The following is a 22999-nucleotide window of genomic DNA, read 5'->3' on the forward strand; positions in this document are numbered from 1 at the left end:
CACTAGGACTCAGATGGGAAGGCCATCAAATATGTCTGGACCTAGCACGACCTAATGCCAGCCTGCATTACTAAAATCCAAAGGTAAAATATCATGGGTGCTGGAAATCCAAAATAAAACAGAAACTGTTGAAAATACTCAGACAGACAGGCAGCGCCTGTGGAGAGAGAAACAGAATTAAACATTTCAGCTCTGTGATCCTTCATTGACCAGAAACATAAATCCCCACTGTGGCTTTGTCAGCACTTTTCTTTTCATTTTCATTTCACTGCAATAAAGTCATCTGGCATCTCTTAAAGTGGACATACATGCTGCCTGTAGCAAATGCTAAGATTTGTTGCAGGCTTTTGGGCAATTTGTCAATTTTAAGGAGCCAAGGAAATTTTGATAGCAGGTTGGCACAAGACTGTGTAAAAATCAGAGCCTGTTCTTTTCCATGTGCAGGCGTGGTCACCAATTTCATAAGGTCTCTTGCAACCAGGACGTAGTGTCTTGGGTTTGATGTCTCAGCTCCCATTTCAATACAAACAAAAGCCATTTGACACCATTCCACCTGCTCTAAGGTGGTTGCAGGCTGCTTCCACCTTGCATACCAGTGCACAAAGAGGCTAGTAAAGTCTGAGAGCAATACAGCAATCTGACCTCTAACACATTATGTTGAGGCACCATCCCAGGAATGAACATTGCTATGCGAAACATAAAACTTCCTGTTCTCTCTCAGATAATCTGCTCATGAGGTTTTGTCATTGTTCTACAAAATCAATTCACAAGAACAGCCCAGGAATTAATGTCCTGCCTAGTGAGAGAGACGTACAACCGTCAGAAAATATGTTTCATGGCAATTTCGATCATGTGCGAATTTTGTGCTTTCTGAAGTCCAAGTTCTTACTTTCAGAATGGACACACTTTATATGTGATTACTTGGAAACAAAACAGTTTTGAACTAGTCCAACTGGCAACAGAAACAAAAGCCAGCAATATGGAGTGCGTACCAGGTTCAATTCCCATCCCATGATGAATTATCTGATTTCATTTGTGATGGCAGTGTGAGCACCAGACTGAGCTCCGAGATGTCCAGGGTATATCATCCAGTCATAAAATCATTTCTCACTCATTGCCTGGTTTTGCAGCATAATCCTCCCTTTCTGGACCTAAGTTAGAGAATTCACCAATTGACAGGGGTTTTTGCTCACTTACCAATGCAGATTGGAGATGGGTAATTCCAACGGCGAACAGTTCCCGGCATACATGAGACATGAGCTTGTCCCTAGGAAGCAAAAAACAAATTCTGACCATATGCCAGTTAGTGGTAAATTGAAACAGCTGCAGAAAACCTTAGATGGCCTCTGGCCAAATGATGCCATTAATATTGACTTTTATCACTGCAGGTGGAAAGCAGATTTTGTAGTACGACTTACCCCAAAATTTCACTGCAGATGAACCTTTATGATCAAAACATTTAATGCCAGTGTAGTGTTGGTAGGGTCATCATAAAATACATGTTTTATTTGCTGGGAACAATGGTGAAATGGATGGAGAACAAAATGATTGAGATCCTTTTGAGCATAGATCACCAAAGGTTTATGACTATTGCGGAGAAAACGTATAGAGTTCTATCAATGCAGACAACACCATTCCATCGATATTCAGGCCACGAGTTCGACCATATTTGAAACACTCTTTTGGTCTCTGTTTGAGGTCGATGATAATTGCCATGAAAGGACTAGAGCTCAGAGTACCTCAGCTTCGTAGACAATCTTATTTATTTTAGAGTAGTATAGACTTAAAGATAGCTCAATGGAGGTTTATAAAATAAATTGAGATTTCTATTGATTCCTGTTAATTGACTATTCCAGTTTGACAAAATGGAAACGACATGAGTCGAAACTATGTAAAAGCAGGAAATGACTGCATGATAGGCAGCTTTTCAATTCCCAGAGTAGCAAGCCTTTGGAATATGTGGTTGGTGGTATAATGGGTACTGAGTGTCTGCACTTCTTTGAGAGGGAATCATTGAAACCCTACAGTGTGGAAACAGGGCCTTCAGCCCAACAAGCTCACACCAACCCTCAAAGCATCCCACCCAGACCATCCTTCTGTTCCCCACCTAATCTACACATCCCTGAACACTATGGGCAATTTAGCACGGCCAGCCCAACTAGCTGCACATCCTTGGACTGTGGGAGGAAACTGGAGCACCCAGAGGAAACCCACGCAGGCATGGTGAGAATGTACAAACTCCACACAGACAGTCACCCAAGGGTGGATTTGGACCTGGGGTGCTGGTATGTGAGGCAGCAATGCTAACCACTGAGCCACCATGCCACCTGTTTTGAGGGCTCTCCCCATCTACTATACTTTTAGGCAGTGAGTTTCAGATATCAACAACCCTCTGGGTGGAAAAGAATCCCTCAAATTCCCTCTAAACTGCATGGTCTCAGTCCTCCTTATCTCCCAAGTCATGAATCTAGACACATTCATCATTAGCTGTAGATGCTACGCCAGAACACTGTAGATGTCTGCCTGAGCTTAATGCTCTGGATTAAAATGGTATGCAACTGCAAGCTTGGGTTTACATTTCCAGACTGATTGGGGTGACCCATAAAGCAATCAGCCAACCTCTGCCTTTGGTCTCCCAATGTGGAGTAAGCCATAGTTAGCAGCAAGTACAATTCAAAAATCATTAACCAAAACAAGTCCACATAGATTGTTGTTACATCCGCAAGTACCGGAAGGAGAAGGTGGGGGGGGGGGGGGGGGTGCGGGGGGTGGGGAGGAGGGGTGCAAAAGGATTGGTGTTACCCTTCCTACATCTGTGTAGGTGCTGTGGAAAGGGCAGTTTTGGTCAGTTCAGCTCTGAACTGGACTAAATTCTACTGTAGCACAGATCACATTTCATAGAAGTAATTGTCTTAATAGAAACAGTCAGTCCATATGATGTCCTTGGCAAGTTTAATTCTATGACAGGGGTGCAACGTGAGGGTCTGCTGGTTGGAGAGCAATTTTCCAGAATATTCTTTCCCATTATTATTGTTTTTCACTTCTCCCAGGAGATTATATTCCTTTGGCAGTAATGCAGAAGGAAGAAGTCACCACTGCATCAGATGGCTTGGAATGAACCTCTCTTTATGACCTGTCAATCATGTTTGCAGCATTACAAACTGAGGTAAAAATATAATGAAGCTTAAGAATTCCATACACTAAGTGTGAGTGATCCATAGCTTTCTACTTCTTGCATTCATTACCATGTTTTTCAGAGTAGATACATTCCTGTGCCTGTCTACCTATAGGTATGGATGGTGGAGGAAAGAAAAATAAACTGTTAAATATTAATTTCCCATTAGCACAGTTTGGGTCCATTTAAATACATGTACGGGAACCCGCACACAAAATTATAACTTTAATGGTTACTATATTACTGTTTCATCTTGGAGCTTGTCAAGTATTCCATTTATCATCACTTCAGTAAAGATTTAAGGAACTTCCTATGTCTGCAATAGTTGAAGTTATTTTAAAAGTAGAAGTTGCAAGTTCATTCAGCTGTATACAACTTGATAGCTTGGCACATATGAAGTAAAATGGTTTAATAATAACATTTTAATAAAACAGCAGAGACCCACTCCTGAGGTCTGAAATTTAGCAGCGCAATTCAAAAATCTCAAATGTTATTGTTGTACAAGTCAGCAAACAAAAGTTACATGTAATGGTCTGGAAAGGAAAAAATAATATTGAACTGAAATACTGAATTTCTTATTAATAAACACCAGCTAACTGCCTGATAAACTGACAGTAATCATGTCACATTAATGAATTATCTTGTGTGAATATTGTCACTAAGAAACATCTGAACATGCACTTAACACTGGCACCTTGGCAGTGCACCTCACCAAAGCCCAGCAAAAATGGCAATATTTCACAAAGGGTGGACTTCAAGTCAGGAATTGACTCTGTCTGTTTATGAAGAGGGCAATACCTGCAGTGGGGCTCAGGATGTTCAAATTGGATGATTGAGCTGAGGACAAAAGTTTCATTTAAGAAACGACAGATGGTGCTCCAGGAAAACAGCGAGTTTGGCATTTTGGAAATATCATATCAAATTGAACAAAGGGCTTCTCTGCGTCCAAAACAATCTTGTGAAGCAACTTGGATGCTGATTGTTTATTTAGATTTGTACAGAATTCACAGTGCAGAAACAGGCTATTTGCCCAGTTGGTTAATGCTGTTCCAAAATTAGCTTCCTTCTACTCCACTTCATATCAAAAATACCTTCTATCTTTTTTTCTTCCATCATGTACTTAAACATATTCAGGGAGAAGCTGCCTATGCTATTCAGCTCAACTACTCCACATGAGTTGCATATTCTCACTGTAATCTGTAAAAAGAAATTTCTCTTGCTGGATTTATTAGCAATTGTTTTATATTTTTAACCCCCAGATTTGGACTCACCCACCAATGGAAACATTAAAGCTCATAATCACAAACAAACACCTGCCTTAAAAAAAACGCAGGAGGTCCCTTGTCTGCATTACATCAAGTATATCTAACGTGTTGCAATCACTTTTGCCAAAAACACACAAATAATCACATTGTCGAAAGATTTCTGGGCATGTGTGACTTTGACACACTCAAAATTCAAAAAATAATCTTCTATAATCAAGAATGTGAGAGAAAATATTAAGTAAGTAACAATACTTTTGATTAGTCTACCCTTTCAGAAGAAAATAAAAATTATCCTTTTATTTGTAATTCCATAATTTTTCAAATGTTTAAAGTCCCTCTTTATAAATATATTTTAATCAAGGCAAAAAAAAGCACTGTAAGTGACATGTTCGCACGAAGATTTTTAATGTGACTTTTGAAGCTTCATACAAGTCGTGGCCTGGTGGATGGTTTGAAATGTTTCACAGTCAAATGTATCAGTTGGTGCATTATGTTTAAAAGGATTGCTGAGAACGCAATGTTCCTTTTTACATATTACATTATTTTTCAGGACATAAAATAGACAAATTCTTTCTTTTAGAGCTGCACAACTAACAATTATATGACAAGCAAATTTCTTCGTAAGCCTGTTGGACCTGGTGTCATGTGATTTCAGACCTTGTCCATCCCAGTCCTACACTAGCATCTCCACATCATGGAGGCCAGACTAAGGCAAGCAAAAATCACACCTATTGTTCACTTATCATAGCTGTTAGCCTTTTGACTCAACTCCTGTCATTTTAGGAACTGGATGACTGAATATCTGCACAGTTAGATCAAGTAACTGGTAAAAACAGAAAAAAAGTCCATAATGTGTCACATTTTACAAGCCCTTCTATTGTGTATACCGAAGTCTTGTCAGACTTTTTTTGTTCGATGTTTTATATCTTCTATGAACCACCTACTATTGGGATGAAGCTACACTTTGCATGTGCGTGGGTGCAGAAAGAGGCAAAGAGGAATTAATCAAGGTAAGACACTCGGAAGATGCATTCGTGTCCTTGTATTTATGTTTTAATATCCTAACTGTGACATTAAACTGTAATCATAACGGAACAAAGACGCATGATGGAAAACAAACATAAGTCTAGAATATTGGCAGCTAAAGCCTACAAAATAGGTTCATTTTCTACATAACATTACTTCAATTGGAGATCCCTGATACATTTACTGATGTGGACCATTAGAGAGATAATGCCATACAACAACATATCTGTGCAACACCGTGGTAAGAATTGAATGAAATCATGCTGAGTCTGACCTAGTTGGTAGTTACACTAGAGGCATAGGGTTGTAACATTATAAACTCTTTTCAATAGGACAATGTTGGGATACACAGTAGTAACAAAACAAAATCCTTTTTATACTTACTTGCAATGAGTAGCCAGATTCACAGCTAAAAGACACCACATCATTAACCAAATATCTATCTCCAATCTTTATTCCATTGCTAGGAACCACTGGATCAGGGCAGGTTGTAAGACCGACAGCTGCATTTAGAAACATATACTCAATTAGAAGCAAACAAAGGTAATATAAAACCTAAATATTTGGACAATTGCTAATATACCATTACATTAAAAAAATCACAAAAAGAATGACAATTTTCATCACATACTATTTAATGGATTTATACCTTACTACATATTGACAACAAGACTAAATACATCTGAAAGTTATAACTTACATTTACACATTTCAGATGCAAATTTGATAGAACAACATTTGTAGGCATTTTACGCTTTATGAATTAGAAACAAAATTATCAGTTCAGAATCTGCAACCAAAAAGCTGGTTAACATTTTGAGCAAGGGTTTTGATCTGAACTGCCTTATGAAGAATGTTCTGCTTTAATCACATTGCCAAAAGGTACATTTTCTTTCAAACTCTGAAAGAAAAATCACTCAGAGGTAGCAAGAACTGCAGATGCTAGAGTCAAAGACAAAACAGGATGGTGCTGGAAGAACGCAGCAGGCCAGGCAGCATCAGAGGAGCAGGAAAGTTGATGTTTGGGGTCAGGGCCCTTCTTTAGAAATGGGGGGGGGGCACCTCCTCCAATGTCACAACGACACCACATTTACTCGGACAGATTGTGGACAATCTTGGCCTCCTTCATCCACAAACACCCAGAATAACACCTCATATTCTGCTTCAGGAACCGACAGCCCAATGGCCTAAACATGGAATTCACCAGTTTTAAAATCTCCCCACCCCACGCCTCATCCCATGTGCAAGCCTCCCTCTCATCCCTGCCTCCTTGACCTGACACAATCTGTCCATTTTCTCTCTGACCTATCCGCCCCACCTGCCCAACTGACCAATCCCCACCTCTCCTGAACTGCACTCACCTACCACCATTCCATCTACCTTCCCCAGCCCCACCCCTCCTCTCTATTTATTTCAGAGCTCCCTTCACCCTCCCCATTTCTGAAGAAGGGTCCTCACTTGAAATGTCAACTTTCCTGCTCCTCTGATGCTGCCTGACCTGTTGTGTACCTCCAGCTCTGTGCTATGTTGACTCTGATAGGAAAAAGGCTCAGTTATTTCTGATCAATGCAGCAATTCCACCACTTTGTATTGCTTCATTTGCAATATTTTCTCTTGGTGGCACTATTCCCTTCAACAAAGAGACAGACAGACAGACTGAATCAGAGACAATTGAGCCCTTTATTCCAAACACTTACTTTCAGTAATACAAAAGCACTCTTGTCAACTACTGTATTGATTTCAACAGTGAAACAGAGTTTGATTTAACATATTCTACTCAGTGACCACACAGAGCCCAATTAATTGATGGCAGCTGGTAATGAAGTGTTGGGTGAAAATCACCATAAGACTAAATAACAACATAGGAATAGGCTGTCAATTGATTTTGTTTTATTTTAGCAGCAAAGTTATTCAGCCATTTCAATCCATATGTTTTGGATTTCAGCATTTGGACTCCAGATCTTCTGCAAAGAAAACTGTCATGTTATTCCATGGAAAGAGGAATCGTTTTGTGTCATGATTTTAAATTATTGTTGTAATATTTCTGCTCCATTAAAGCACTGAGAATCAGAGATAAGCACAGCTGAAATTTTCAGCCACCTCCCTGATGCATTCTGTTTAATCTTTCCAAACCTAATCTAATGAAATCTTTTTTTTGATCCATTGTGTACTGTGCAAGCCAGCAATTTGAGGAACAGGTATGATCTAAGATGTTGCGATGCTTGACTATTTAAAAATATAAGTTACATTCAATGCTACTAAGAACAAGAATGAGGCAAGTTGCAATATTTTCAGGAGGTCACTCTGAGCAATTTAAGGTTTCTAAACAGTCAATTTTAGCTGAAGGGAAGCAATCAGAGGAGAAAGTTGTTACTTTTGTGATGCTAATCAGCTAGCGACTTAGAGCAAGGAGAAGAGGTCATGTCCTGAAAAGATGTTGCTGCTGTGGTAGGCTTCAAGCTTTTCAGACTCAAGAGCCAGAAGGTATATTTAAGTGTTGAGAATATGGCTCACGAAAAGGCCTGGGAGTTGTGGGGTCTCAGGAGAAGTCATGAGTGATTAATAATTCAGACCAGCTGACAGTAGGGTTAAAGGAAGTCAACAAACAGTAGCGATAGCAGGGTGTAGAGCTGGATGAACACAGCAGGCCAAGCAGCATCAGAGGAGCAGGAAAGCTGATGTTTCGGGCCTAGACCCTATACTCAATAAACAGTATTTGTTTTGCAAAGCCGAACAAGATTAGAGCTCAGGCAAATGGTGTGGTACTAACTGGCTTGGAGGAGCTAGTTGTATGTGCAATACAGAAACTCTACTTCCATGCAGTATTAAGAATCCAGTGCGGCACTGTTCCCCACTTGGGAGAGGAAACTACCAAAACGTTAAGAGAGTCCCTGACGGAGCGGAGTTTGAGACAATTCCAATGCAAGGTCTTCCACAATATGGGTGAATATCACATATAAGCCTAAATATGATTGATTATTGACAGCCACCAAAATAGGCTCACAAAGGAACTGAATGCAGTCTGCAGTTCACACCTAAAATGAGAGCATCTTGATCTTGCCAGTCCTTGATGGCCTGCTGTACCCTGTTCTCATCTATTAGGACCAGATATCACTGAATTCTTGTCTGTGTTGTAGCTCCCTGTGCAACTGAGCTCTCACATTTACAAGGAGAGCTTCCTTCAGCTTAATGTCCCTATCCCCATTCTTGGAACTCTACTCCTATTCCCTTGGCTCCTCAGTATCTAGCACATTGTCTTGTTCCCCACTTTAGTTACACAGAACACAGCACACCCGGATGATGTGGTACAGCCCATCTAACTATACCATAGTATTGCCCCAGACACTACAAAACTGTGGAACTACACTTTCAGCAGCCCTAATGTCTGCTCCACCACAGCCCTGGATGTAGCATGTACACGAGCCTGGCGACGGTGCCGCACCATCTGAGTGATCAACACGTTACATCAGAAAGGGAGTACCTACTGCACTCTGACCTCTTTCCCATCCATACTCACCTCAAACATTACATTTTCCATTGTATTCAGTACATCACATGACAATCAGTTCATTTTCAGATTGACATGGCAGATGATGCAGTAATGTTCTCCCTGTCCCATTGCACCGTTGAGTGTTTCACAAATAATGGGGCACTTTTGACCAGTATTCAATTCATTTTAAATTATTGCCTCTAACCTCTGTATCGCTGAGATGACAATATCAGTTTAGCACCAACGGCATGGTACAGAGCAGTCTGCTTTTGACCAACAGTTGATGGAGAAACATGTTCAATACATTGCATATTTGGGAAGATATGTTTGTCAAAGAAATGCAGCTGGGCCTTCCAAATACATGTTTCATCTGTTTGTGTCTTTAATATTGTAATATCCAGCAGACATAGCGCCTACACTATTGACAATCAAACTGACACTGACACTGCCCCGACTGGATGTAATTCTATCCATTTGTCCATTGTAATGAACATCTAGAGAACAGCAAGTGATAGGGAGGGCAGTTCACAGTAAAAACCATCAGCACCAGGCCCAGATCCTACTCCTTCCCGCTTGGAGCATCCATAGCTCCTTTTAACTGGTACTTCACTGAGAGCCCATTTCCACCTGTCCTCTCAATGTGGAGACCCAGTACATTGAACTTTGCCTTTTTCATACCCCCTGAGCACCAAAATTACACCTAAATGATGCCTCTACCTGCTCCTCTACACTCCCCAGTGGAGGTCATTGTGTTGGTTCTGCCATCAACACTCCCACCTCTGCTGTTCCATGCACCGTCTCCACACATCTCGAGTTTCCTACTGCCATCTTCCTTGTTCGCACCACCACAAATGCCTCTGTTAATGCCCCCCCCGCCACACTTGCTACCTCACCTCCCCCCACCCCTTTAGGTGATAACCATCTCACTGCCCCTACAGCTCCACTTCATAACTTCCTTAATGATTTACAGATGGATGCCCCAGGACTGTATTTAGCCCAGAGGTTTGGTTTATAAAGATACTGAAGCAAGCAATTAACTTCCAGTATGTTCCGAGGAATATTCACTCAATACTAATTACTGAGATTCTCTTCTCCAAACATTCAAGAAGTTGATAATGGGAAGATAACCAGGGAACAATCAAACCTCTGTCCTGTAGTTTTCTCTGCTACAATCTTTCTGATTTAAACGTAGTTCAAAGCCAGTTCAAATTTTGTTTTCTCTTTGATGGTTTGGCTGTCTTCTTATAAGTTCCGTGTTAACTTTCCAACATCTGCCATCTGTCAGAACATTGTGCATGCTGCTTGGTACAAAGCTCTTTGTAGCCAGTGGCAAGTTGAAGTAACCAGGAATCCGCTGCAATCTAGCTCTCGAGAAATCTTGACATCTCGCCTTTACAGGATATTTGGGCAGATAGAATACTAAAATATTAATGAGCCAACTTGTGGCGCCAAAAAAGTGTTCAACAAAAAGCTACGATCATTCTCAATTGGCAGCTTGCCTGGCGTGAAATTCATCTCGCCACTCAGCAATTGCACAAAAGATGCATTGAGTTGCTCCCAATGTTGAGTTAGGGCTCATTAGTCTTATTGGTGTGATGCTGCTGCATATCACACGGGTGTCTATAAGATTCCATGTACATTTGTCTTATACCCATACATACCTCATGGTAATTCTTATTTTGATGCTTGAAAATAATTGTATATATATTGGAGATTGAATCAGTATCCTAACTTTGCATAGTAAAGTTGATGGTTGTTTGTTCAGAACTGTGGAATCTTGTGGCTTTATTGTCTTTATAAGCATATAAGATCTTAAGCTGTGTCTACTTTTCAAAGCAAAAATATTGGTTCCTCGTCATCTTGCAACAATCTGGCCCAGGTTATAACAATAGTCATTACCGAGGCTACTTGCTCTGCAATAAACCCTCAATTATTGAAATGTAAAGCTTCAGTAAGTACTCTGCATACTCGTTGCTAATGCATGTCAGAATCTGAGTGCGTTGCAGGAAATAAAGCACCAAATGATGCAAGCCTCAGAACTCATAAACACGACACTAGGCACAATTAAATCATGTTGGCTGTGACATAAGTGATTTATTCTTAATTAAACATGAATCACAATGTGTAAATGAGAGAATTACTTGAGTTTAGATGATTTTTTTTCCATGTCGATATCCAACCGGACTGACCAACCCAGATGCTGTGAGGGTCACCGTGGGATATGTGATGTTGATGTGCAGTCCACAATAAATAATTTTACCATAAAGATGGTGTGTCAGAAATATTAAACCAGCATGGTTCTAATTGTTTCAGTAATCAAATGTGTCAGTAGCTTCATAGAGGATGAGATAAGAGAATTTTCAGAAGGAGGTGCTGTTCGAAAAACTGGATCATTTAAACGACCCCGTTATTATTGATTTTTTTCGCATTTTTCTTCCATCCAGGATGATTAGCATCTAAATGCCACAGAACAAGTAAGCTTCTGAGCTAGCTGCGCCATCCTGCTGCACTTCCACTGATGATTGGCAGCTCTACCGCTAGCAGACAGACAATATCACCAGTGGGTCACTATAATTTTCCTGTAGAAATCAGGCCATGCACAACATGAACTCTGTGATTATAGAGCAATACTCTGAATAGTTATAACTGGAAGTACATCAAGTTTGGACAGAATTCATATCTCCCAAATATCTCTGAAACTACACTGAGGCCCAAAACAAATAGAAAGGAAGAGAATGCAGCGATGTGAATAGTCATTAAACCGATCACATTAGCTTAATGCAGTTTTATGTCTAATTTCCTTCTAGCTGCGAGAATGAATGCAACAATAACAATAAGCCTCATGAAAAGAATGAAAGTGCAAAGGAAGATAACAAAACTAAGAAGACAAACTGCAGCATCAGTGAAGGAGGAAAAGTTTAGAAACTTAGGTAGGACATTGGAAAAAGAAAATGGTATTTCGGACAGTAGGCTAGCTTACGATCAACTATACGATAATAAACTGTAGGGAGTAGTGTATGTTATTTACTTTTAAGCAATGCAGCAGTGACTGACATGGAATCATATGTCAGTCATTTCAGAATTCCAAATTTCTTACCAAAACAGTGCTGGCCTTTGTTTTTCTAGAAATGCACAATATGGTGAAAGTTTGAAAGTAAAAGTAGCTTTGTGATCTTATTGGGACTGTTAACCAGAATCAACTAAAATCCTGAAACTATATTTCCTTTTTCACTTGGTAACTGACCTTCTTTCCATTTCTAGTACAATTATATAGGTGATATCTCCAAGGGGAAACTTTGGGCAAGGAGGAGACATCATTGGAAATTGTGGCCGCATAGCCATTGATACTTTAACCAGTGATTCCTGTGAACTCACTTGTTAAGAGGAGTCTGATTCCAGAACCAGCACTATACGGAATCAAAAGGAGCAACTACAAGAAAAAAGAATCATTCAAAACATGTAGAAGCTTTTCAAATCATTACAGTGACTCATAATTAAACTCCGTGGGTATAACTATTATTATACGCAGCAGTTATTTTGTCCTTTAGTATATTTTTGGAATCAATTTTGCAATAGATTTTTGCATTCCTTTTGGCCCTTCTCTCTTTTTATTCACACTGGGTGCCACTATGAATGCTAATGCAGCTAATTCCATGCACTGAGGCACGAAGACCATCACATTGAAGAATTTCATTTGGAGGACAGTTATGTCAAGATCACTGGCAAACAAAGCTACAATATCTGGGCTGCAATAATAATTAAGAAATTATATCTATTTGATACTTTCTTTTGATCAGGAAATTTTCTGGAATATGCAGTATTAAATGCCAATGGGCAGATCTTTCAACTTTCTGCTGTTAGGGAATAAAATGTGAACTACAGTGTAAGGAGGGTGAATATTTTAAATCCCTTATTGTATGATCAGGTAGAAAACATGTACAGAGAAAGACATTCTAAACAATGCACAACTCGAGATAAGAAGAGTTCTATGGATTAAATGCAAGCAATGTAAGGGAACTAATATTTTATAGTCAAATCATAACAGTCAAGAGAAAAACAAGATTGATTGTGCACATATTCTTCACAGCATAACTATGCTTTTATGATGGCACTAAGAGAGATGTTAATGCCATGGCTTATAAAATATCTAAATGACCTTATTTTAGTTCATTTCACAACTTGCCTTTCCAATGCAAAGTTTAGAAAGGAGAGAAATTAATTGTCAATCTGCTGAATTACTGCAAAATTGCATGGATTAGTGAAGTGTCAGAATGCTACAGAAAATTGTTCTCAATAGCGTTTTCTGATAACAATCAGAGACCGATGAAGCGACTCATTTCCAAGCTTGTCAGCTTCGAAGGCCTAATTTTACTTTAAGGAATGAATCAAGTGGGTGGAGGGGATATGGCAGGGGCTGGGAAACCAGGTGGCCACCCATGATGTCAGTAGTGTGATGTTATAGTGACTTTAACTTAGTCATATTCTAAAATCAGTGCAAGGCTCCTCATCAGATTGGAATACAAAATAGGCAACCCTATTACTGCAATTGTGCAGGAACTCGGTGAGAACACATCCTGAGTACCGTGTGCTGTTTCAGTCTCCTCATCCAAGGGACAATGTCCTGGCTATGAAGGGAGTGAAATGAAGATTTACTCGACTGCTTTCTGGGATGGCAATACTGACACATGAAGAGAGACTTAATCGGTTAACTCAATTTTAACTGAAACAAAAACAGAAACTGCTGGAAAAGCTCAGCAAGTCTGGCAGTACCTGTGGAGAGAAAAAAAAATCAGAGTTAACGTTTTGGTTCCAGTGGTCTTTTCTCAGAGCTGAAACGCTATCTCTGATTTCTGTCCACAGATGCAGCCAGACCTGCTAAGCTTTTCCAGCAACTTCTGTTTTTGTTGCTGATTCACTGCAGCTGCAGCTCTTTTGGTCTATTTTCGCTGGAGTTTAGAAGATTGAGAGGGGATCTCATAGAAACCTATATATTGCTAACAGGACTAAACAGGGTAAATGCAGGAAGGATGTTCCAGAAAGGACACAGAGGAGGCTATTTAAGACAGAATTGAGGATAATCTTCTTCACCCAGAGAGTGGTAAGCCTGTGAAATTCTCAGGCACAGAAAGCAGTTGAAGCTAAAACAATCAATGTTACAAGAAGAAGTCAGATATAGTTCTTTGGTTAAAGTGATCAAAGAGATTGGGGACAATACAGGTTACAGTGTTGGATAATCAGCAATGACCATATTAAATGGCAGAGCATGTTCAAAGATCCCATAGCCTACTGCTGCTCCTTCTGTTTTATGCTTCCATTCCCTTCTCTGTATAATGCTCCAAAGATGCACATCAGGCTTGAAAAGTCAAGTTTACTTTTCTCTCCATTGATGCTGTCATAAACTGCTGAGTATTTTCACCACCTTTTGTTCTTACTTGACACCATTAATTGGTCATAAGGAGTTCCAGCTGGCCCAAGAGCAGGAGGGCCACCCATCATCTATCCCTTTACAGATAACATAGAAATTCACTACAATAAATCTCCTGGGCCATCCTGAAAGGATATAAGGTTTCAGCCAGTGTGCTATTTAGACTATCGCTTTAGGCTGCCACCTATATTTCTAGTGTTAGATAATTGTGCTTGGACATGTCCGAAAGAAGACAAAAGAGAAACAGTGAATGCTTCTTATTGCTAGTTTTTCATTCTAACCCTCCAGACTATTGACTTAAAATGTGAACATCCTTTTTCTGTCCACACTTGTCCAACCTGCTGAGTTTTTCCAGCAAAGTTTGGATTTAGTTTGGATTAACAGCATCTACAGAGTCGTAGGAAAGTTATGACACAGAATAAGGGCATTCAATACATCATGTCTGCACCAACCCCAAAACAAAGCAACACCAATTTCCAGCAGCTGGTCTGTTGCTTTGCAGGTTATAACACTTCCAGTGCAGATCCAAAAAACTTTCCTTTACCTTGGCCAACAAATGCACAGAGCATGATTTTCTAAAAAGATCATCAAACAACTTGAAAGTCTTACAACTAGATCAGGGTACCGCTTTCAGAAACAGAGGGTTCTGCCAGGAGGCAATACAAGGATGTACTTATATGGATAGTTAATATCTGGATTCAGGAATGGAGGTGACGCCTATTTGTGCTGTTTCAGCAGGCATCAGCAAAAAAAAAGCCGCAATTATCCTGGTCTTAGTAGCAGACCACAGTTCAGGGGACACTTTAAACATGAGGGTTATAAATTCATTTTTAGGTGGCTATAAATGGTGTGGTCACAACTTAGCAACATATAACTCCCTGCATGCATTGCTATTGTTGAGCCATCATACTGTATTTTATGATAATTGTGGCTATTTGTGTGTGTAATCATGTCCTAACCCACAAGGCTCATTTATACACAACACCATGCTTGTTGCTCTGCACTGGTTATAGCTAAAACACTGCCTCAATTTTACATCTCTTCATGGCCTCACCCCTCTTGATCTCCACAACACCTTCCTGCCATAAGAATCTTCCAAAATAACTATATTCATCTAATTCTGGTGCCTTCAACTTCCAAGTTCCTATGTTCTAGCATCCTCTCCTTAAATTTCCTCATTACTTTCTCCTCCTTTAATATGCTTCTTCAAAGCTGCCTCTTTGATCAAGCTTTTGGTCACCTTTGTTAACGTCTTAGATAAATAGAAATAGAATTGCTACAGTGTGGATACAGGCCCTTTGGCCCAACAAGTCCACACCGACCCTCACACCATCCCACCCACACTCAATTCTCCTAACCTATACATCCCTGAACACTCCAGGCAATTGAGCATGGCCAATCCACTTAGCCTGCACATCTTTGGACTGTGGGAGGAAACCAGAGCACCCGGAGGAAACCCATGCAGATATGACGAGAATGTGCAAATTCCACACAGACAGTAGCTTGAGGTTGGGATCAAGCCGAGGTCCTCGGTGCTGTGAGGCAGCAGTGCTAAACACTCACCGACCATGTCACACACATAAGTCTTCTAATAAGATTTGGTATAAAATTTGCTTTCTAACACTTTAGCGAACTAGTTTTGGGAATTATGTTATGACAAATGTTCTGTATGAATACCAGTTTCAGTTGTGGTTGGTTCTTGCTTGACAGCCTTAAATCTTTGACTACTAAGTACATCGTGGTAATTATGATGAAATATATGCACAAAACAAGAATCCCAAAAGCAGAAATATGCCAGAAACAGATGTGACACAACTTGAAGCTGGCATTTTGAAGTCACAAATCAAGAATATTGGCCATTTGTTTCAATAGTATACTACCATAAAAAATGCTTTGAAAGCTGTGAAAACAACAGGAATGCCATGAGAAGTAGGTTGCAATCAACACAAGAATGAAAGGTAACATAGTGTGAAGCTGGATGAACATAGCAGGTCAAGCAGCATCAAAGGAGCAGGAAAGTTTGACGTTTCGGATCGAGACCCTTCTTCAGAATCTCCTCTGATGCTGCTTGGCCTGCTGTGTTCATCCAGCTTCACACCGTGTTATCTCAGATTCTCCAGCATTGGCAGCTCCTACTATCTCTGTAACAAGAAATAAATACTTGTTTCATTTCACAGTACAGGTCAATCTTGTCCAGGATCCAAATAGGGTAGTGAAAGAGGGATTTTACTATGAGTTGCTGAGCTTACTACACACCAGATGAAAATTAATAGGAAACATTTTTCACTTGATCAATTAGTAACTCACTTTGAGAAGTAAAATAGAGAGAAAGAAAAGTATCTGCATCAACTTTTTGTGGCTATTTTATATTTTGAACCGTTTTTTTCTTTTAACTATTCAATTGCATTACTACCTAGGAGGCATCTCCAAGTTCAGGATATGACCCGAAAGGACCTGCACCTTCGAATGTTAGCTAAGGTAGATGGCCATTCATGTTTTAGAAATATCAGAATGTTTTGGATAATAAGGGTGAAATTGGAACAAGGCAGATTGGAATAAAAGGACTGTTAAATGATTAATAACTACAAATCACTGTGGTAGGTAAGTTAGGGGAGACCAACATTGGATAAAGAGATTTCCAAGCAATTGTTGAACTGCTTTTGAAGCCATTGTCACACAACTCCAACCCTATGGTGTCAATCAAGGGGAAAATGTAATTGACTGTGAAAGAAGCATTTTCTCTGCCCGGCTGCTTCTTTCAATCCTTTCTTGCAGGGTTAATGTTTCTATCAAGAACCTGAAAATATATTATTGTCTGAAGGTCCTGTACAAATATGCATTATATTTGTTATCAATGACTACAAGATAACATATAAAATTTTATGGGCTTCACGAGATGTTAAAAAAAACCTTAACAATCTTCAAAAATTGCGCAAGCCTTTAAGTACATTTTGCATCTCCTTTGTGATATTCAAAAAATATAGGCCATTTCTCCAACGAGGATTAATTTTGGAGTTAGAAAATTTCCCTTTATTCATTAGCACATCAAAAGGTATTAATTGTAGATTTATTTAGATCCTTTTTTGTTCATTTGTTTAAGAAGTGATCCTGTTGCTATGAAGCTGTGGCTTATACTTTGAAGTATGTCTTTGGATAATGTGTGTGCAAAGTTGATACAAAAATTAAAATCAGATGGAGATAAAAGGACATTTTTGGAAATTGAAAGACAAAATCACATTGTATCTTTTCTCCCTGGGTTGTTATAAATTATGTTCCTGTACATCCAAGCAATATCTTTTACATCTGGAAATATGGTATCTAATGAAGTCCACAATGTCATCACAGCTCATCAGAACGAACAGGAAATCTCTGAGCACTACAGCAGAGTACTGAACTTATCAAACGCCAACTGGAAAAGTTGATAATAGTCTGTGTATGTTCCGGTAAGCTTAATCTGTGTAGAATAAGTAGCTTTCTGAGGCTATCATGTTGCTGCACATTGACATGCCAGAGGTGTCTGTTGAGCAGTGTTAAGATCAGCAGGAACTGTCGACAAAAAAAAGTGAACAGACGTAATGCAGCAAATGCAGATAAGTGAGAAATCTTTACTGGAATTAGAGTGGTGGATATGCTGTATTCAAGGCCGATAGAACCAGATGGCATCACATGTTGAATGTGCTGGAAAGCCAATGGCACCATTCCCATATTTCAGGCAGAAAATGGATGGATGCACATCTGACATGGTAAACTGGATGTGGATTTTGAAATTCTTTCATGTGAGGTGAGTATTACTGGCATTGGTACCCGTCACCAATGGCCCTTGAATTGAGTGGCTTCAGAAGGCGGTTAAGAGTAGGCCATTTTATTGTGGATCTGGAGTCATATGTGAGCCAGATAATGTCAAGACAGCAGGCTTGCTTCCCAAAGGGGCATTAGTGAACCAGATGGATTTTTATGATGATCGCTGGACCGTTATGAGGCCAACTTTACATTCTAGATTCTGATTGAATTTTAATGTCACCAGCAGGTGGGTCTTCCACTGACCTGCCTCTGGACCTCTGGATTGCTCAGTCATAGTGATATTAACGCAATGTCACCAACTTTTGTACCACAAATGTACCTTCCAACACTTGGTAACGGCAAAAGGTAAAACATCCAGAGTAGCAGGGTTTTAGGGCATTTGTGTATGAAGAACATTGGGGTTAATGATTCACTGAGGTAAACTCACCATATTCAAGGTAACATGCTGTAGACAGGTCACTGGAGACTGCTAGAGAATATGCAATTCTTGGGAAAGAAACACAGAACTGAATAAGGAGTCAGGACAGCCAGGAGTGCTTTCCCACAGCAATACTAAAATACTAAATATTGTTGCTACCCTCTCTTAAACACCACCAACCACCACCCGCACCCCCCCCCCCCCCGCCCCCACCACCGATAGTTTCATGTGACTCTTGCCTGCCCATTTCTGTTTGCATCACCCACATCTCCTCCCATGGAGACCTAACTGAAGGCTGTTACTAGTGGGACAGACGGCTGACTGGGAATGCCCAGCAAGAGGTCTGCTATGAGCCTGTCTCATATAAGCAAACCTGTGTCCCAAAATCAGGAGTGCATCCGTGGATCAACTCAGCCAAGTGAAAGGAGCATTTCCTGTACCCGGTTGGATATCAATCTCTCAGCCTGCATTTCTTTAATGGGTGCCTTCGCTTGTCACTATCCACTCACTGAAGAAAAAGTCCCCGAAGTCCCTGTAAGAATTGAACTCAACAGTGAAGGAAGTGCAGGATAATTGCATACTGCAAAGACAAGGTTGCAACAAACCACCACAGACAGATTGTGCAGTCCAAAAAGATGTTTAAAATATACTGTTAGGACATGAAATGTAACTTGCCAGGAAATTGCAGAGATGCTTATACCCACTGCAGGTTTACTTAATCCCCATTCTGTGATTGCTCGTGGGCTCTATTGTTGGACATTCTTGGGTGAGCTATATGTTGAACATCTTGTAGAGAAAGGAGTTGATAATATAGCCTGTTTTTATTTCTGTGCAACAGGCTTTCTGAAATAGACACAATTGTAGAGGCACCACAGAAGAAGGCCTAACTTGTTTGAGGAAAGTGCCTTTGAAGTAGACAATGAAGACTGTTTGTGCCCAAAGGATTCAAGCTCAATGTGCTATGAGATTTTACTTATGTCTTATACCTTTGAAAAAGTAAATTTTAGTGTATAGGGCGGTTGTCAACCAAAACAGAAATAAAAAAAAACAAAACTATTAATCACAGAGGTTGTTGGTATATGTTACATATGTGTAGCACATATTCTATCTACTCAACATCAAATGTCTGAATGTTATCCAAGGTGTGGCGTTGTAAACTATAGAAGGAAGGAGTTGGTTTAACAATTGGTACCAACAATTTGTGGATGCTATGTATGATTTCTAATTGACTCTAGACACAATTAATACCTGAGCAACACAATACATTGTACCATTAACAGCGAAGATGATGGGAGAGAACATGGCATCCAAATTTGTCAATGGCACAAGAGTAGAGAATACAGCAGACAGTGTTGACTGAAGCTTAAAATCACAAAGAGATTTTAATAGATTAAGTGTATGGGTGGGGCCCATGTGGGTGTGAATGGAGTTATGTGTGAATATGAGGTGGTATGCAGGGTGAATGGATGGTCTAAGAATTTCATTGGTAGTTTCAGTCTCCAACAATAGAAAAACATTGCTACCATACCCACACTCCTCCTGTACTCAATTTCTGCTTGTAAAATACTCTGCAAACCTAAACTTTGTATAAAAAGGTAAAGGTCTGGACTAAAATCACAGACTGACCGGTGAGCATTTAGGAAAGCAGGAGAGTGGAGAAGTGCACAAGTCGGGTTTTCCCAAGACCAAGCAATTTGGATGAGAGGAGGTGATTGAGGAGACAGATAGCAACATGAGTATTAGAACACTAAATAAAAACCAAAAGAACTTCGGGTGCTGTAAATCGCTTCTAATTTCCACCTGGCTCGCACTTTCACCTGATCTATCTCTGACTCCTCCCTTCCCTTCCTCGACATCTCTGTTTCCATTTTTGGGGATAGACTGGTCACTAATATTCATTATAAATGAACTGACTCCCACAGATAGCTGGACTTTATATCCTAACACCCTGCTTCCTGGAAAGACTCCATCCCATTCCCTCAGTTCCTTTGTCTCCATCGCATATGTTCAGATGAGGCCAACTTCAATAAGGGTGCATCCGAAATGTCCACCTTCTTCCAAAACCGAGGATTTTCCGGTGTCAACAGCGCCCTCAACTGGTTCCAACCATTTCCTATTCTTCCACTCTCACCCCATCTCTTCCCTCCTGCAGCAGCGATGGGGCTCCCATGGTCCTTGCCCACTATCTCACCAGCATCCACATGCAGAAGATCATCAGACGCCATTTCCATCATCTCCAGTGAGATGCCACCAACGGACCCTGTGGGACACCCTGGCCCACTCTTCCTTCACTCACAACAACCCCCCATAGCCCCACGGCACCTTCCCCTGTAACCAGCGAAGGTGCAATACCTGCCCATTTACCTCCTCCCTCCCCACTTTCCAAGGGCCCAAACATACTTTCCAGGTGAAACAACACTTCACCTGCACTTCTCAGGACCTAGTCTACTGCATTCGCTGCTCAAAATGTGGTCTCCTCTACATTGCGGAAACAAAGCATAGACTGTGTAACAGCTTCACAGAACATCAACGTTCCACTCGCAAAAAAGACCCTGGGCTACCTGTTGCCTGCCACTTTAATGCACCACACTGTTCCCTGGCAACATCCCTATCTCTGTTGCAGTGATATGGCGAAGCTCAAGCAGTGAAGACCAATACCTAATTTTTCATTTGGGGGCCCTGCAGTTATCTGGATTCAATGTCAAGTTTAATAATTTTAGGGTCTAAACTCTCCCATGTCCGGGCCCCCTACCCCTCATACCAGGCCTTGTTATTACATTGCCTGCCGTAACACACTTCCTAATATTATTCACTAACGGTCCACTTTAATAACTATTCACTCTCCTAGCCAGATCATTATCAACTCCTTCGGCTATCCACCTGCTCTTCTGTTTACTTCAATCCCATGCGCACCCCTCCCCCCACCCCCTATTTTCTGCATTCAATCCGACGATTTCCCAGCTACGATAAGTTCTGAGGAAGGGTCACCGAACCCGAAACGTTAACTCTGATCTTTTTCTTTGCAGATGCTGCCAGACCTGCTGAGCTTTTCCAGCAACCTCTGCTTTTGTTCATGTATTATATCACTAAAGCCATCTTTCAATCTGATTAGGGTTGAATATCATGAACCCAATTTCAATATAAATGTAAAACTGATGTTGATGTGAGAATACATTAATGAATATCACAAAATATCCGGATTTACCAAGAAGGTATCAATTTGTTATTTATGCATTTTCTATGGATTGAAGGGGAATCGTGTGGCAGAATAGTTAATTTATACTCATTGTGTGTTTACTGAGTTATATACGATTATGATGGGTTTAGATAGACAACATTTCTTTGAATGTCCATAAGGCATCTTCCAACACTTATCCAGCCAGAAAATTTGAGGGATTAACTTGGTCAAGAAGACTTTTTTTTAATCCCCATGCTATTCGCTACATTGTAGAACCATCGTTGGAGTAATTCTTGCCTGAGCGGGTGTCAAATGATATCAGAGACAAGGCATGAGAGAAGCTAAAATTAAGTCAATCATAATCTTAACAAATAGTTGTAAAGGTTGAATGGCGTACTCCAACTCACCACTCAAAGAGGAACGGAAATAGGCCTTTCAGTCTTTCATGCTTGTTCCACCATTCAAATCTTAATCTGTGATTTAAATCTATATACCAGCTATTCCTCCATAATCCTTCATATTTTGGCGAACTAAATCTATCAAATTCAGAGTTAAAATAATGTGTTGATCCAGCAAAATCTAACATTTTGAGAAAATATTTCAAACTTCTGAACCTTGCCTAAACAGAGCGAGTCTAACTTTTTCATCCATCTTATTGTCCTAGGCTCCTCAATACAAACAGAAAAAAGCTTCTGTCAATCTACCTTAACTGTTTTTCCTAATATCTTGAAAAATAATCAATTTCTTAAACTTCCAAGTTTCAGAGGACAGTCTTAGCTTGTTTTCCATTCACAGAAAAGTCAATAGCCGGGAAGGAATAGGTCTGGAGCAATTGGTGGGTGGATCAGGGAGACATTTAGGAGCAATATTTTCATGGACTGGGTAGTGGTGCTCTTGAGCTCATCGGTTGAAAAGGATCAGAGAGGCTGAAATCCTCAATGTGTATGAAAACTTATTAGGATATGCACTTGAGTTGCTGCAGCTGAGAGGGCTGCAGACTAAGAGTTAGTAAATGGGGGTGGGTATCATAATCGGTTTTCATTTGGCATGGACACAGCTACTAAGTGACTCATTCCATGCTTTGAGTCTTTCAGAGTTTTTGCTACATTCTATTAGTGATGCCTGTGTCCTTGCCTATACACACATGGGGAAAAGGCCTTTGATGGTCTGGTCACAAACTGAGGCAATAAGACATTCTGACCACCTGCAAATTACATAATA

General features: G+C 40.2%; 1 protein-coding gene across 1 annotated transcript in view; it reads right to left on the bottom strand.

Moving 5' to 3' along the window:
- The window catches only part of LOC125452488 (CUB and sushi domain-containing protein 1-like), a 2230063-nt gene that overhangs the window by 265401 nt on the left and 1941663 nt on the right, over positions 1 to 22999 (bottom strand). Inside the window, exons 39-40 of the mRNA XM_048530978.2 lie at positions 5851 to 5969; positions 1198 to 1267 (exon numbers count right to left, since the gene is read on the bottom strand). Coding sequence (XP_048386935.1) covers positions 1198 to 1267; positions 5851 to 5969 — 189 coding nt within the window. The remainder of the gene's footprint in view (positions 1 to 1197; positions 1268 to 5850; positions 5970 to 22999) is intronic.

The sequence above is a fragment of the Stegostoma tigrinum genome, chromosome 4 (genome assembly GCF_030684315.1).
Source record: "Stegostoma tigrinum isolate sSteTig4 chromosome 4, sSteTig4.hap1, whole genome shotgun sequence".
Taxonomy (NCBI): Eukaryota; Metazoa; Chordata; class Chondrichthyes; order Orectolobiformes; family Stegostomatidae; genus Stegostoma; species Stegostoma tigrinum.